Below are 18,193 nucleotides of genomic sequence, written 5' to 3' on the forward strand. Positions count from 1 at the left end.
CCTGCGGTTGCCTTGGTAGGGCCACACCAAATGATTTCGCGGGCCGGACGTTCCCCGCCCCTGGCGTATGCACATGGTTGCAACTGAGTGTGCCAACGGTGCCCTGACGACAATGGGGCGAGCGAAAGCGGTGCTAGCGAGAGACAAACAACTGCGGCTACAAATGGCCTGCTGCTGATGATGTGTTGGCAGTGGTGCACAAACAACAACAGCAACTCAACACGTCTCGTGTCAACACCGTGCGGCTTTAAAAAAAACAAAACAGTATGTACGAGGCGACGTTTCGGGTAATGGCCCTTCTGTAAAGCACATAGAGAGGAGTGCCACCTCTCTGGCCGATGTGCTGTGAAGAAGGGGCAGTACCCTAAAACGTCGCCTATTATATATTTATAAGTTTAAGGTCAGCCACGCGGTGTTATTGACGAACGTGTTGAGTTTGTTTACAGATACAGCCGTGGTTTGTTTTAGCTAAAATAAGGACGCAAACGTTATTGACAAGGACCAAGAATGGAGGACATCTTCACGATTCTGGCCACTGCCTGATGATGCTGGTTGTAACGAGCTGCGAAACGTCGGACTGCCAAATTGTTCAATATCGCGCTGCTGACGCGGTCCGAAGTTGGCCACGTGTTTGTTCATCACGTGACAACTTTATTAATCGGTTGCCTCGGCTGGAGGAGGGGTTTACGACACACATCTTATTTACGTGATCTGACCCCCCCACCCCTTCCACCCAACGAAAAAAAAATCTGAATTTTAAAATCGACTTTTCAAACAACTTTTATTCGAAGTCAAACGTAACTTTATTGGAACAGGCGACTCGAATCGGAAATCCGGTGCGGGTTTCGCGCCAGCGCCACGAGAACGCGATGCTGGAGTCGGCCGAGCTCGATTAGCAGCCGCAGCGAAGAGGCATCCAGGATGTGGTGTGCCGGGTACAGAAATATTTCGTCTCGTGCCGAGTCGTGTGAATGAAGCCCTCGCCTCGACTGTGAACACACCTGGACCAAACGCAATTGCGTGGAATTTCAGAGCCACAGGTGTCGCATCATCAAGTTGCACGTAACATTGGTTGATGTTAACAATAATAATGTACTTCTATATCCAGGAGAGCCATAGAGTCGTATGATTGTGTTTCAGGAGGGTCCCTGCCACATTGGGGTTTTGTTTAGATTAGTGATGAGTGTGTTTATTATACCACGTGGGAAGAAACCGGAACACCCAAAGAAAACACGTCACGCGTGAGGGGGCAACACTCGATCCCCGTGCAGATGGAATAAACAGATGGCGATGAGTCCACTTGCTGTACCACCGTCTCCTGGCGAGCCATGGCATGGCACCTCCTCAACACTCGCGGGGAGGGAGTTTCACAGCCCATCTCTGTGTGGTCCACCAACCCTCGCTGCTGCCTCCACAGAGCTGGATTACAGGTAGCCACGTGCGAACAAGACGGCAAAGCCAGGCCAGCAAGGGAGCCTTTCTAGTCGTTGGGGAAATTGATCAGAAATGTTTCACGCGGTGTACACACAAACGCACACACAAAAGCACTAAAACACCCCCGTATAGCCCTTAAGAGGCTGTTAGCCAGCCCCTATGAAGGCCCACAAGGCACATACAAGGCGGAGGGTGGCCAGCACCACGTCCGGCCGCTTTTGTCTCCCCAGCGCTGTTTACACAACGCACCAGGTCAACCTAGGGGAGGCCCAGAACCGGTCCAAATTATCCCCACTGTTAAATTTTGACTTAAAACTCTGACTGCAGGAATTATTCTTTGGTTCTTTCAGTAAAGCCACGTAGATAGAAAATACACGTGACTTTACCGAAAGAACCAAAAAATAGCCCCTCTGTTATTGGCCATGAGCGGAAATTGAACTCGGATCGCCGGGGTCGCAGTGCAACGCGCTATCCACTGCGCCACCACTCCCCGCACACAGTCACACTCACTCAGTCACACAGTCACACACTCAGTCACACACAGTCACACAGTCACACAGTCACACACAGTCACACACTCAGTCACACACACAGTCACACACACAGTCACACAGTCACACACAGTCACACACTCAGTCACACACTCAGTCACACAGTCACACACACAGTCACACTCAGTCACACACAGCACACACTCAGTCACACACAGTCACACTCGAGCCAAACCCCACGCAACCGCATTGCGTAACTCACGCGCGCGCCTGTTGGGCAGTCGAGCGAAACCGTTTGCATTATGAGAGCAGGGATTAACGTATCGAAGGCGCTTTTTGCTGACGTTTTTTTCAATAAAACCTCAACTAAATCGTTGTGATGCCCTGCTGCAGTCTCGCCTGTAGGGGGACCCACCGGTGGCAGCTGCCCCTGTGCGGCACGCGATGACGTCCAGCTACAGCCCAGACCTGAAGGTGAGCGGGGCGTTCACAGTATTCTGCTGCCAAAATAAAACCACCGCGCAGGTCTGGGCAGAGGTGCGAGCTGCGTGGCGAGATGTGGCAGCCAGGAAGTGGCAACGATTTCCGATTTACATTTTGTACACTGGAACGATGCGTGGAAAATCACTGGAATAATCGTCACGTCGTGGGGTTTTTGACATGGGCACGGCCTGTCAACCAATTAGAATTGTAACAATCGTCATCGTTATCATAATAACAAAACTCAATACATTTGTCAATAACACTACGGCATTTAAAGGAAAATAAAATATATAATATGCGACGTTTTGGGCTACGGCCCTTCTTCATGTAGTGCACCACTGCCGAACGCAGCATCACGAAACAATGTGTTCACTCAGGACGGTAGTTCAGCTGCGATGAAACAGCGCGAGAACATCCACCACCCCTCTTGACGAGGATAGACGGCCTCGTGAAATACCGCAGGACGTGTCGGACTGAACGGGCCTTCTCATTCTCGCTGCGGTGCTGGCGATGGGGCGTTGAGTTTCCTGCAGCGTGACAACCCATTTACCCGTTCGATAAAGTAATGTCTTCTAAATATATAATTATTTAGACATGACTTGCAACCCATAAGTCACTTGGACATGAACATCCATCCCCTTAGCCAGCCAGCCAGCAAAACTTTCACATTTATTTTTTCGATTTCTCCCGTTACGCGTTTGTTTTTTCGCAGACTTCTATTTGCTTGGCTGCTGCACGGTACCTTCATTTCTCTTCTGTGCACTGGGGTGACACAGGTGACGTCTCTTGCAGAGGAGACTTTCTCCCTGCCTCCTGCCCTGCTCACCTGGTGACTCAAAATCAACTTCACCTCCCTCTAGTCCACTCCAAATGGACACACGGATGGACAAGATGTTTGCCGGACACATCCAGAATTAGTGTGCTTCACCCCCTGACCTATTCATACTTACGTATAATTCCCATTTTATATAAATATATTGCCATATATATGAAAGTGAAATTATCTTCAAGGCTGCGGGCGCCTGTCTCGTAAAGGTATCGACCACCGCATCGATCCGTCCGTGAATATCGATCCCTCAAGTTCACGACGCTTAAAGTGCTGCCCCCCGTTGCTGGCCGCTTGCCACTCTGGGCCCCGGCCGGTGACTCCCTGCACCCACCCAAGAGCCATCGAACCCCAGCGAGACAGACAGACGCACGCACGGCGAGGAGACCACGCTCTGCCCAACGCCGCATCCCGTGCCGTACAGGTAGCCGGAGGGGAGGGGCGGTGGCAGGAGGGGGGGGGGGGCTTTGCCAGAGGCTGCTGCAGGAAGCCGAGACGACAGCGACGTTCACAACGTCTCGCGACTTTGTGCAACACTCGTCCCTCCGCGTGAACAAATCAAAGTGGACAACTCGTGAGCCGGAGGGCGAGGGAGGGTGAGGAGGAGTTTTGTTGATGACGAGGAGGGGGACCCCGCGTCACGCGCCATGAGCAGCGGGGGGGGGGCACGTGGTGGGGGCGCGTGGGGGCACGGGAGGTGAGCGGAGAGACTGGGACACAACACCACAGCCTTCCAACTGTGGAGAGAGAATGGCGATCGATTATGATGATCGATAATTTTAGGAGACCATGGTATATTGGTGATCGATGGGATGGTTATGATCGTGATGCCTGATGGAATTAAATATGGAATGATTGGTGGATAGTGATGATGATGATGATGAACGAAGACTAATGATAAATGATCATGATTGATGGATAATCATCATTATTATAATTATTTGATGATAAACAACGATCATTGAAGATGACGTTAATTCATTGATGGGATGATCATGATGGTGACGGAATGATTAATGGATGACGACTGATGAGTGACAATTATGGATAATCATCATCATGATGATTGATGATGATGATGACGACGATAGCGGCGATCGTCCAGCACAGGTGAGGAGAGGCCACGGACGCCGCGTGGCCCGAGGCTCTCGTGTCGGGCCTCGTGGCGGCCGGGAGCTTCTCGCGGCAAGCCCCGCGGGAGTGAGAGCTGGGCCCTCAGGGGGAGGAGGAGAAGGGAGCCGTGATGACGTGCTGGTGCTGTTCTTGGTGCATGGTTCCGATGCCCACCGCGGGGGCCGGAAGGGCTGGGCGGCTCACCAGCTTCAGCTGCTCACACACGCAGAGTGTCACACACACACACAGAGTGTCACACACACACACACACAGAGTGTCACACACACACACACAGAGTGTCACACACACACACACAGAGTGTCACACACACACACAGAGTGTCACACACACACACAGAGTGTCACACACACAGAGTGTCACACACACACGCAGAGTGTCACACACACACACAGAGTGTCACACACACAGATACACACACACACAGAGTGTCACACACACACGCAGAGTGTCACACACACACAGAGTGTCACACACACAGATACACACACACACAGAGTGTCACACACACACGCAGAGTGCCACACACACACACAGAGTGTCACACACACAGAGTGTCACACACACACAGAGTGTCACACACACACACCGAGTGTCACACACACACACCGAGTGTCACATACACACACACAGAGTGTCACACACACACACAGAGTGTCACACACACACAGATACACACACACACACAGAGTGTCACACACACACACACAGAGTGTCACACACACAGAGTGTCACACACACAGAGTGTCACACACACAGAGTGTCACACACTCACACAGATACACACACAGAGTGTCACACACACACACACAGAGTGTCACACACACACACACAGAGTGTCACACACACACACACAGAGTGTCACACACACACACACAGAGTGTCACACACACACACAGAGTGTCACACACACAGAGTGTCACACACACACACACAGAGTGTCACACACACACAGGTGCACATACACACAGAGAGTGTCACACACACACACAGGTGCACACACACACACACAGGTGCACACACACACACACACGGGTACACACACACAGGTGTACACACACACACACAGGTGCACACACACACACACACGGGTACACACACAGGTACACACACGGGTACACACACGGGTACACACACAGGTACACACACACACGGGTACACATACACGGGTACACACACACAGGTGCACACACACACAGGTGCACACACACACGGGAACACACACACAGGTACACACACACAGGTGCACATACACACAGAGAGTGTCACACACACACACAGGTGCACTCACGGTAACCACACAACGGGAGCGACAGCGGAGCGATACGGTGGCTCCTGACCGCCCGTTGGCAAGGAGGGGGGGGTCGCGGGATTTCAGAGATCAATGGGTCACGGGGAGGGGGGGGTAGCGGGGTTACTGGGGGGAGGGGGGGTACCGAGGTCACCTCCACAGCGAGCTGCTTGCGGAAACGCGGCGCGACGAAGGTCCAGCAGCCCATGTTCTGTGGCTCCTCCTGGGCCCACACGAACTCTGCGGGGGGGGGGGGGGGAGGGAGGTGGGGTGGGGGACACGCGGGCGGCATTGGTACCACGCACAGCGGCGCTGGCACCGAGGTGCCGGAGCGGAGGGGGCCGAGCGCCACCCGAGCCACACACCCCCCCCCCACCCCCCACACACAGCGAGCACGGCGCAAGCGCTCCCAACACAACACGCTCAGGGAGAACGCTCGAAGTGATGCGAGCTCAACGCTGCCGGTAATAACGATGCACTCGCCGCAGCGCTCACGTTAACCGTATCACTCATTATAAATACGAGAAACGGCGGGCAAAAGAGCCACGGAGCCAATACGCCACGTGACACTGAACCGAGCCGCAACACTCATGATCACCGAGTTGCTTTGGTTGGTGGCAGTAGTGGAGTGATCAGCGCGCTGCGCTAGGAACCCGGCGACCCGAGTTCGATTCCCGCTCATGATCAACACCAGTGACTATTAACTGAACTGGTCCTCGTTGACTCAGCCTCAAATGAGTACCTGGTGCGATGCGCACATATCGCCACCGGGGAGACAAAAGCAGCCGGGCGCGGTGCTCGCCACCCGCCCTTCCGCGTGCTGTGCTGGCCTTCATAGGCGCTAACAGCACTTGCCCCAACAGTCTGTTAAGGCTACACGGGGGCAAGGGTGGTGGCAGGCTCGTAGGGGTCGCAGGGCGGGGGTGGCGTGGTGGAGGTCGCCGGGGTAGGCCACCTGTGGCGTTGGGGAAGCGCTGCAGCTGCTGGCGCAGGGCGTGCGTGGGGAAGGGGCAGATCTCCTCGAGGCGCAGCAGGGCGGTGACGCGCCCGGCAGCACCCAGCGCCTCCCGCTGCTTGTGCAGGGCGTAGTAGTGCTTCCCGCTGCACAGCACCACCCGCGACACCCTGCAGCAGCAGCAACAGCACACAACATTGGGGATAATGTCGATGATGATCATGATGATCATGACGTAACGAAATATTTAACAAAGCGGATGATTCCGGTCATCCTCGCAGCGGGTATTGGCTGACCAGCGAACAAAGATCGTCACTGCGTCGCACACTTTTTGATGCCCTTCTGTGGCCATCTGGAACGCTCTTCCTTCCGATATTAAGATTGAAAATTAATTTATTTTTTTGTTTAGTTTGTTGTCCTTCCCCCGCACCTCCAATTAGCACGATTGGTCATGTACGGCGCGAAAGAAGTTCAACATACATACATACGCGTGGTATGGTACACGGTCGCGTCTGCACATCATGCTGGCCCCGCAAGGCCTGGACTCACTCTTTGGGGTTCGCGCTCGGATCCCCGATCACCGGCTCGAAGGACGTGCCGGGCCCCATCTCACTCAGGCTGGACACGGCCGCCTGCCGGGGGTGGGAGGGCGGGGGTCACGGAGACACGGGGAGGACACGGGGACACGGGGACACGGGGAGGACACGGGGACACGGGGACGGTGAGACCCGGGGGAAACGTTGATACAGAGCGGCGGGCACAAGGACACGGACACATGGCGGATGGGGAGACACAGGGACACTGCTTCTACTGCTGTCCCTGCTGCCATTGTTGCTCAAAGTGCTGCTGCTGCTTCTACTGCTGTCACTGCTGCGATTACTGCAGCTGCTACTGCCGTTGCTACTACTGCTGCCCCTGCTGCTACCGCTGTCCCTGCTGCTGCTTCGTACCGGGTGGCGCAGCAGCATCTTGGGCGAGGCGACGATGAGCGGTTTGCGGAAATCGCGCAGCACCTGGCGCCGCAGGAGGTGGAAGTACTGCGCCGGGGTGGTGGGGTTCACCACGGACGCGTTCACCATGTCGCCGTCCACTCCCTCCTCGCTGCTGTCACACATCTGGCCACGCCAACGCCAACAAGGGAAGGGGGGGGTTACACTGGGTCAATAGGCATGTGTCGTTTGATGCCTGCCATTTTACACCTGTACCGCGATACGTGTCATGTGACCCAGGAAATGTGTGATGCGACACCTGTCCCCTGTCCCTTGACACGAGTCATGTGATCTGCGACACGTGTCATGTGACTCGCGACACGTGTCATGTGACCCACGACACGTGTCATGTGATCTGCAACACGTGTCATGTGACTTGCGACACGTGTCATGTGACCCAAGACACGTGTCAAGCGACACCTGTCCCGTGACACGAGTCATGTCATCTGCGACACGCGTCACGTGACCCACGTGCCATTTGACACGTGTCGCGCGACGCGTGTCGTGCCACACCTGCAGGAACCTCTCGATGCGGCAGGACGAGTGCTCGGGGCCGGCGCCGTCGTAGCCGTGGGGCAGCAGCAGGACCAGGGCGCTCTGCAGCAGCCACTTGGCCTCGCCTGCACCACGAGCACACAGACAAAGACCCCCCGGGTAGCCTTTAACAGGCTGTCGGGGCAAGTTCTGCTAGCTAGGAGCACCTTTGAAAGCCGGTACGGAACTTGATGGGAGTGTGACCAAAACTACGCACGGCCGCCTTTGTCTCCCCAATACTGACGTTTACACATCGCACCAGCTACTCATTTTTAAATCCGAGTCGGCCTAGGGGAGGCCCAGGACCGGTTCAGATAATGGTCACTGGTGTTGGTGGCCGTGAGCGGAATGGACCTCGGGTCGCATCGCCTGTGGGGGTGACTCCTGTGCTATCGTTTCTTCCTCTCGGGCGCTCTACCATCGTCTCCATCCTCCTCCGTCCTCTGCTCCCTTCCTTCGGCTCCTCTGACATCCCGATCCTCGGCCTTTCTTCCATAACGCCCTTACCTCATCAACTCATCAACCCCTGCCTTGTTTGTTGTCGCACATTTGTCATCGTTTGTTGCTGTTTATTGCTGCTGCTGCTGCTGCTGTTGTTGTTGTCGATCGCCGTGTGTCGTGGCCACCTTCTCTCACCGGACATGATGAAGGTGTCGATGATGATCTGGGCCCCGTTGAAGAAGTCTCCGAACTGCGCCTCCCACACGGGCAGCAGCCGGGGGCTCTCGATGCTCACGCCGTACTCGAAGCCCAGCACCGCCTCCTCCGACAGCGGGCTGTTGCACACCTGCAGCGGCACACAGACAAAGGTGCCCCCCCACGTGGTCTTTACCAGGTCGCTGTGTGCCGATTGAGGCTCGCACGGCGTGGCCGGCGCCGGGCCAAGCCCTGATGTTTACAGACCACAACAGGTACTCATTTAAGGTTGAGTCGACCTAGGGGAGATCTAGGACCGGTCCAGATATCACTCTCCATCGTCAAGAGTCGCACACGCGGGCACATCGCACGCACACAGCCAGCGATGTCGACCGCCGTCCGCTTGTGGACCGATCTGTCCGGAGACGTTCGAGCTGATGAGACCGATCATCGCGGTCTCCCGAGCTGTCACCTAGTTCAACAAAACCCCAGCCCACAACCGCGACGACAACCTGGCCTTCGCCACGTGCGACGCCCGACTGAACGGGCGAGGAGAAGCACAGGGGGTCAAGGCCTCGAGCGTCGCTCCGCCGCCTGACGCTCACCTCCAGGAAGGCCTCCTGCTGGGGCGCCATGTGGTTGAGCGGGATGTAGGCCTCGCTGCTGCTCTGGCACACGATCATGACGTGCCGCTGGCTGAAGGTTCCCCGTCCCACGTCCTGGCCGCTCAGCCGCACGTCGAACCCTGGACACGAGCGGGTCATGACGGTAATTAAAAACTAAACCACACAATTCGTTTATCTCAGCTTAACTCCCCCCCCCGACTCCCCACGGCCCCCCCCCGCATCCCTCCTCCCTGGCTCCTCCCCCCCTCTTACCCTATATAATCGCTTGTCACAAATAGCTCTCTATTCACTACAAGTTTTGCTGTGGCTGTTCCACCTGATGACGGAAGCTTATGTTGCCTCCGAAACGTCGTGATTTTTATTTATTTTTTATTTTCATCTACGTGACTTTACCGAAAGAACCAAAGAGTAGGTATGGCCCACTGAGCTAAAAAGCTCTTGTTCAGAAGCGACCTGGTGAGCACAAATGATAGCTCAATTAAGTTTTTATCATCATGTGGACATTGAGAGCAGTCAAATACTCTAAACACGCGTCGCTTTTGAATGTGGAGGAAAAAACCGGAGGACCGGAAGAAAATGCACACGACCACGGGGAGAGAGATACGCAAACTCCAAATATACAAGCGTCTCGTGAACCCGGCTCAGCGCCATGGCAAGCGGGCGACGTCACCACCGCGCACTCGCCCGCCTGCCCGCCCACGCGCCAGCCAGCCGGCAAAACTTCATTCTAATACAAAGAATGATGAAGAGGACGGGGAATCGATCACCCTGGGTGAGCAGGGAGCCAAACGCCAGGGCCTCAGCGGTCGCCCAGTCGAGCTTCGATCCCTCCTGCAGCTTGAGTAGGCGAGCCTGGGGAGGGGCGGGGCACATAAAGACAAAGATCCCCAGTGTAGCCTTACAAGACTGTTGGGACGAGTGCCGTTAGCGAGTAGGACCTATGACGGTCAGCCCGGCACACGAGGGCGTTGGGGGTGGCCAACACCACGCCCGACCAGCCTTTGTCTGCCCAGTGGCGATTTTTTTACACACCGCACCAGGTACTCGTTTGAGCCTGAATCGACCTAGGGGAGGCCCAGGACCGGTTCAGATAATCGTCACCGGTGTTGGTGGCCATGAGCGGGAATCGAACTCGGATCGCCTGTATCGTAGCGTGGCGCGCTAACCGCTACACCAACGCTCCCCACACACAGGCACATACACCAACACATGCTCGCATGCCCACACGGACACACGCTACCCCTGGGCCACGTCACCGCCCCACAAGACAACAACGACAATGACCACGACGCCGCCACCACCAGCGGCACTACCGGCGGCGGCGGGGCCGGCGCGCGTGGCGGCCGCACCTGCGCGTGCGTCTTGAATAGGTGTCCATGCATCGCCACGTCGGGCGCCACCTCCACCGACTTGGCGCCGACGAAGCGCAGCAGCTCGGCGGGCGCGCCCGTGTCCCAGCGGCTCACGCGGGCCTCCGGACGGCGCAGGCCGGCCCAGCGACCCCGCGGCTCGCCGGTGCTGTCGCCGGGCCAGTAGTGGGCGGCGACCCCTCCCCGCGCCGCCGCGGAGGGCGCAGCCGCCGCCGCGGCGCCGTCCTCGGCCGCGCCGAGTCGGCGCGCCAGCTCGGCGGAACGCGAGCTCTTGACGAGCTCCACGTCGGCCTCCGTGAGGACGCCCTCGCTCACCAGCCGCTCCGCGTAGCTATCCGGGACGCTCTTGCGAGACCTGCGGGGGAGGGGGGGAGAATCGTCGTCAACGTCATCGCCGCCGTCGACGACAGTCATGCTCTATCCACTGCTGGCTAGTCGACGACGATCCCCAAGTGGCGGTCGCATCTCTGGCATCCTCGCGATGCGAGAGATGTGAACGTGACGGTGCAACGGCTCGCCAGCTCACCGGCTCACTAAATCGTCAGCTCACCAGCTCACTAACTCACTGGCTCACTCGCTTGCCAAGCTCACCGGCTCACTAACTCACCAGCTCACTCGTTTGCCAGCTCACCAGCTCACTAACTCACCACCTCGCCAGCTCACCAACTCACCAGCTCACCAGCTCACCAACTCACAAGCTCACTAACTCACCAACTCACCACCTCGCCGGCTCACTAAGCCGCCAGCTCACCGGGTCTGTGGGCACGCGCGGTCCTCACCGGATGAGGCCGTACATGGCGGGGTTGGTGACAGTGGGGTCGTCCAGCTCGTTGTGACCCCACTGGCGGTAGCACAGCAGGTCGACGATGACGTCGCGCCGGAAGCGGTGGCGGTAGTCCATGGCGAGGCGCGCCGCGCGCACCACCTCCTCAACATCGTCGCCGTTCACGTGCACCACCGCGCAGCCCACCACCTTGCCTGGCGCCGGCAGGCGATGCGAGTCATCCACGCAGGCAGTCAGTCAACCACACACGCAGTCAGTCAACCACTCGCCCAGTCAGTCAACCACTCGCCCAGTCAGTCAACCACTCTCGCCACGACTCATTCAATCAAGCCTCCAACCACAGAACCGCTCATCCATTCAACCGCTCATTAATTTGTCCACTCATTCATTCAACCGCTCATGCTTTTAGCCAACTATAGATTATACTGCCTATGTATCCAGCTATCAGCACATTCAAATACTCGCATGTTCAACGATCCATTAAACCAACCGAACATTGAAATATCTAATCAACCAACCGTAAATTCAACTACCCATGAATCATACTGCCCAATGAACTACCCAACCACCCACCCACCAAACCAACCGACCGATCACCGTTCGACCCATCAGCGCAAGGGGAGTGGTGACGGGGGGGGGGGGGATGCGGGGTACAAAACGGAGCCAGAATCTGCCCGTCCGTTCACTCCAAGTGCCCTTACCCATGTCACTGCTGTAGAGCGAGGACCTCCCCCGCTCGCACGGAGTGGTGAAGCCCAGCTGGTTGTTCACGATGAGGTGGACGCTACCACCGACGTCGTAGTGGGGGAGGTAGGCGAGCGTGAACGTCTCGGCCACGATGCCCTGGCCCGCAAACGCCGCGTCGCCGTGAACCTTCAGGGAGGGGGGGCACACGGACGGAGAGAGAAAGATACATAGCTCGGTAGCCAGACAGGTAGATAGTGAGACCAGCAGGCAGATGGACAGACAGACAAGTAGCAAGAGGCAGATATACAGATGCACATAGACGGGCAGACAGGCAACCAAGCAGACACGGAGAGACAGAGACAGAGTAGGTACTCTCTAAAACTAAACTAAACCATTACTGCAGACAAACCACCTTGTCTTGACGAAGCAAGACAGGCCCCGTGTTACTTGCAGACCGTGCGTCTTCATGAGACATCACAGACCCTCAAGATCCGCACGAGACAGCAGAGGCCTCGCCCACCCCCCGCGAGGTACCTGCAGGCAGGCCACGCGGTCGCCCGGACGGGCCCCGGGCTCGCCGGAGTAGTGGCCCTCGCGGCGCGTGCGCTGCCGCCCGCGGGCCTTCCCCACGGCCACGGGGTTCACCGCCTCCAGGTGCGAGGGGTTGGGCAGCAGCGCCACGCGCACCGAGTGGCCCGGCGCCGCCTCCACGTCGAGCGTGGCCGTCAGGTGCGACAGCACGTCCCCCACGGCGCCGCGCGTGCCCTCGGGGAACTCGCTGAGGCCGCGCATCTTGCGGAACATGATCTGTGTCGGCGGCCAGCGGGCGCGGAAGGGCAGGGGAGGTGCGCGGGGAGAGTTACGGACGGACAGGCGGGTGAACGTACGGATGGATACATGGATGGACGGACGCACAGATGAAATGGAAAAGAGATGGATAGATAGCAAGATGCATGGATGGACATTTGGATGGATGGAAGGACGGTTGGAAATATGGATGAATGGTCAAACGGATATACGGATGGACGAGCGAAGAGATGGATGGACGCCCGGATGGATGGGACAGAGAGATGGATGGACGGATGGAGACACAGACCCACAAACAGGCAGGCAACCAAAAAGACAAATGAATGGAGGAGGCAGGGAGACAGACAGAGGGACTGACGCACGGACGGACAGGGAGATGGGCACACAGGTGAACATGCACGCACAGGCAGACAGGATAGCAGAGAGGTGGGGGTCGAGTCTTGTAGGGTCCAGGTCAGGACATTGGATCCGTGTCATGTCGTGCGGGAACCAGGCCAGGTCTTGCCGGTTCCACATCTCATTACGTCGGGTATGGGGCGAGGTAATTTTTCTGATTTGGGGTCAGGTCGGATAGGGGTCGGGTTGGGGTCACGCCGACCTCAGGCGGTAGCTGCAGGAGGCCGGCGAGGAGGTTGAGGCGGCCGCGGTGCGGCATGGCCACCACGAGGTCGGAGAGGCCCGAGAGGGCCGCGTGGCGGAACGTCTCGTGGAAGAATGGCAGCATGGCCTCGGCTCCCTCTCCGCCGTAGCGCTTCACCGTCGCGAACTTCGTGGCCACGAAGTTATCGAACGCCTGGGGGAGAGACACGGGGAGAGACACGGGGAGAGAGACGGGGAGAGACACAAAGACATGAAGAGACAGAGATGTGACACTTGTAATGACGATGAATATGATGATGAAGCTGATGACGATGGTGATGATGGCCAGCACCTGTGACTCGAGCATCAGCGTGGCGAGCAGTCTCCGCTCCTCCGGTGGGAACGTCTCTCCGCGGAGCCTCTCCACGCGCTCCGCCAGCCACTCCCGCTCCTCGGCCGAGGCCAGTTGCGCCGTCTCCACAGCGATGGCGCCGCAGTAGGAGTCCTGCAGGAACTGCAGCACCTCGTCCAGCGTGGCCTCTGCCTTGTCCATCGCCAGCAGGCCTGCCCACAACGTACAGGACACACGGAATACAGGACACACGTGCATACAGGACGCATGGCGTAAGGGACGCACAGCATACGGGGACGCATGGCGTAAGGGATACGTGGAATACAGGACACGTGGCATATGGGATACGTGTCATACAGGACACGTGGCATATAGGAGACACGGCGTACAGCAATGGCAATGTCAAGCACGGGTCAAGGGCAGGGTAAGGGCTTGGAAAGGGCAGGGTGAGGGCAAGGTGAGGGCAGGGGAGTGAGCGGCTGTCGCACCGTCCACGCGGTAGACCCCGGGCTGGAGTCCGTAGGCGGACGCGAGGAGTTGTGGGGGCACGCATAGTGGGGGGCCGTGCTCCCCGCCCGCCAGGGGGTCCAGGCGAGCGGCGAGGTGGCCGTGCTCACGGAACGCGCTCACCAGCCGCGCCAGCGCCTGGTCCGGGCACGGCATCCCCGCGCCCAGTGTGGGGCCTGCACCACAACCCCCCCCCCCCAAACAAACACACAGAGCGGGAGGCGGCTGATTCATCGGCTTTACCAATCATCGTGTGACTGGATAAAATACGAACATAATTGGGATGAAATTAAGATTAATCGACACATGTTTTACTTTTGTACTTTGAGTACCGACAGGGTCGTACTCATTTTATGGAAACCAGAGGTCCTGGTCCCTCTCCTTGGTCGATTCCGCCTTAAAATGAGTACCTGGTGTGGGGAGACAAAGGCGACCGGGCTTGGTGATGGCCACCAACCACCTCGTGCGACGTGCCGGCCTTAATAGGTGCTCGCTCACAACACTTGCCCCAACAGTCTGTGTAGGTTACACGGGTGATCTTTGTCTTTATATTGAGTCCCCACATCCACAGAGGCAGCCGATACAACCAGCAAAACCATTGCCACCATCGTTCACCCACCGTATTTCTGAGCGACAGAGCAGTGACACTCCAGCGTGGCTGTAAGTGCAAACCGTGCTTGTGTCAAGTTCAAAGCCAGGGTTAGGTCAGGGTCAATCATCACTCTGTCCTGTCATGGTATGACACTTGCCACTCCTAACGCTGTGCTGGTATCACACTCATAGCTTTAACCTGTGGCTGGTGTCACGGCCATCACCGGGTACCACACTCGCCACCCGAACCTGTGCTGACCTCTAACCAGTCCACCCCTAATAACCCTGTCCTGGGATCACACTCGTAGCTATCAGGTCAAGAGCTTCCGCAGTTCAGACACAAGCCGGGAGCCTGAACCCTGCATCGTAACCGGATCCCAACGCCATCCCTGCTGAACCCCCTCTCGCCTCTGCCTTAAAATAATTCGCGACCCAAAAAACCCCAACAACTTTCCAGTAACTTTCAGGAGCTCTCCAATGATGCCCCCTCCCATCCATCATCATCACCGGCAGCCACCGTCTATCCACTGCTGGATAAAGGCCTCCACACGCAGTCGCCATCCACTGACTGTCCACTGCTGCTAGTGAGTGGGTGAAGAGGTGAGTGGGTGAGTGAATAGGTGAGTGGGTGGGTGAGTGGGTGGGTGAGTGGGTGAGTTGAGTGGGTGAGTGAGTGGGTGAGTGGGTGAATAGGTGAGTGGGTGAGTGAGTGGGTGAATAGGTGAGTGGGTGAGTGAGTGGGTGAGTGGGTGGATGAGTGGGTGCTTGAGTGAGTGGGTGGGTGAGTGGGTGTTGTTGTAAGCTGTGGTGTGGTTGAACGCAGTTTGGAGGATGAGACTGAGTCCTCGACACGAGTGGAGGAATCAACGAGTGGAGTGCACGGCAGCAGTCAACCGTGGCAGTAGCGATGGAAGACAACGAGTGATCGTTCCAAGCAAGATTCTACATCCCCCCCACCACTACCACCCATACCTCCCGCCCCCCCCTCAACCTCCCCCCCCCACACCTCGACCACCTCCGACCCCCTCCGACCCTGACCTTGAGCCTCCGCTGTGCCCCCGGCGGGCTGGGCACCCCCGGCACGTGGCCGGTGCCCGTAGGCCCCCCGCTGGTAGCGGTAGCCGCGCCGGCTGCCCGCCAGGGGCAGGCGGCACGCGGGAGCGGACCCTGCCCGGAGGGCAGCGGCGCACCACCGCCACGTTGATGTCCTGCAGCAGTTCGCCATCATCATCATCATCATCGCCACCGTCGTCGTCGTGATTGATCTCTGGCGGTGTCGTCGTCGTCGTCGTGATCTCGTCGCGTCTCAGGAGGTCTGCAACGCCGCCGTCTCTCCAGGGCTGTCAGCCTGGACCGCGAGTCGCCTTGGGGGGGGAGGCCAGGGGCGTGGCCTACTCGACGGGGGCGTGGCTTGTCTGTTCGTGGTCGGTGGCCGCGGCCGAGTAGGCGTGGCCTCGACCGAGTAAGCGTGGCCTCGACTGAGTGGGCGTGGCTATGAGTGTGGTTTAGCTGGAGTGGGCGTGGCTATGGGCGTATCCAGGGGGTGTGGCCGCCTCGGGGTCTCCCATTGGCTTCGTGGTGGGGGGCGTTTGCGCGCGCGCCATCGTGGGTCGCGAGGTGAAAACGAGCGAGGGAAGTGGTGTGGTTGGCAGGGGAGTGAGTGAGGGAGTGAGGTGGTGTGGCTGGCAGGGGAATGAATGAGGGAGGTGGTGTGGCTGGGAGGGGAATGAGTGAGAGAGGGAGGTGGTGTGGCTGGAAGGGGAATGAATGAGGGAGGTGGTGTTGCTGGGAGGGGAATGAGTGAGAGAGGGAGGTGGTGTGGCTGGCAGGGGAATGAATGAGGGAGGTGGTGTGGCTGGGAGGGGAATGAGTGAGAGAGGGAGGTGGTGTGGCTGGCAGGGGAATGAATGAGGGAGGTGGTGTGGCTGGGAGGGGAATGAGGGAGTGAGGTGGTGTGGCTGGCAGGGGAGTGAGTGAGTGAGTGAAGGAGGGAGGTGGTGTGGTTGCAGGGGAATGAGTGAGCGAGTGAACGAACGAACGAGGCACTTAACGAACGGGTGAATGAATTGTTGAGTGAACGGATGGGTGAGTGAATGCGGCGATCACTGCATTTGCGAATTCACAATTCAGTGAATTAATGTATGGACGAATAAGGCAGTGGATGAATGAGCGACTGAATGATTAAGTGAATGAGTTAATTGAGTAAATGATTCCGCGACTATATGGGCAGGTGAATGAGTTCATCAATGATTGGATGAGCGTGTCAATAGATATGTGGTAGAGGAGGAGAGAGATCTGTAATGGGCATTCTCTGTCGGGTACAGTACATATATGTTCAACGCGTGCGGGGGCAGCTTGTGTCGGTGTGAATTTGAGCAACAGGGTGTCAGCCCAATGTGGGAGCACTCGGGAGCCTTCTGCGTGGAGTTTCTGTGTCTCTGCCCACTGCTCTGCATGGGCAGGGGTCGGCCACCTGCGACTCCGGTGCGGCATGCGGCTCTTGAAGAAGTGCTCCGTGACGCTCTTTGTTCAGGGCCAGCGTCTCGTGTTCACCACGCGGTGCACGGCGGCTCTCGAAATATTGTAGTTTTTTTTGTGTAAAATTCAAATTTGAAATGTCTAGTTATTTTTGTTGCCGATTCCTGTGTGTGGGTTCCAACGGGGTTGTCCGGTTCCCTCCAACATCTACAAAAACACCCGGACAATTTTTTACACTGGGATTGACAAACAAATAAAACATCACAATTCTGCTGAAATATTACCTGTAAATGACTCAATTGGGATCACACAACAGCAGCAGCAGCAGGGGCATCGCCCCCTGCTACTGTGAACACTTGTCAGCACTCTCTTGCAAAAGAGTCGTGAGCCTCTGGTGAGGCTTTGCTGGGGAAAATATAGATCGGATAAAATACAACTTCAGAGGTTGCTCCAGGGTGCCATTCCCCGCCACAAGGTAGCGGCATTGTTCCCTGCAGTCGTTCCGAGAAGAGAGATTTCTTGAAAAAAAGAATAGGATTGACCCTTTCCTGCAATAACACACGAGGTGGTCCAATGTCCAAACACCAAACAGACATTGCAAATTATCATCAAGTCTGCATTAACCACACGTTTGCGGTAAAA

At 57.2% G+C, this 18,193-nt stretch overlaps 1 protein-coding gene across 1 annotated transcript; it reads right to left on the reverse strand.

Moving 5' to 3' along the window:
* Positions 1-764: 764 nt before the first annotated feature.
* On the reverse strand, positions 765-16,488 carry DHTKD1 (dehydrogenase E1 and transketolase domain containing 1). Its single transcript, XM_078598939.1, has 17 exons — positions 16,112-16,488; positions 14,464-14,658; positions 13,976-14,187; positions 13,643-13,837; positions 12,772-13,044; positions 12,252-12,423; positions 11,546-11,744; positions 10,746-11,121; positions 10,164-10,248; positions 9,376-9,515; positions 8,771-8,921; positions 8,114-8,220; positions 7,562-7,726; positions 7,161-7,243; positions 6,612-6,781; positions 5,811-5,896; positions 765-4,560 (listed from the first exon to the last, which is right to left on the reverse strand). The coding sequence occupies exons 1-17, from the start codon at positions 16,311-16,313 to the stop codon at positions 4,450-4,452; spliced, it is 2,922 nt and encodes a 973-aa protein (XP_078455065.1). The 5' UTR covers positions 16,314-16,488; the 3' UTR covers positions 765-4,449.
* Between the last annotated feature and the right edge of the window lie 1,705 nt (positions 16,489-18,193).

Source organism: Lampetra planeri, chromosome 11 (assembly GCF_965212315.1).
Source record: "Lampetra planeri chromosome 11, kcLamPlan1.2.h2, whole genome shotgun sequence".
NCBI classification, from domain to species: Eukaryota; Metazoa; Chordata; class Hyperoartia; order Petromyzontiformes; family Petromyzontidae; genus Lampetra; species Lampetra planeri.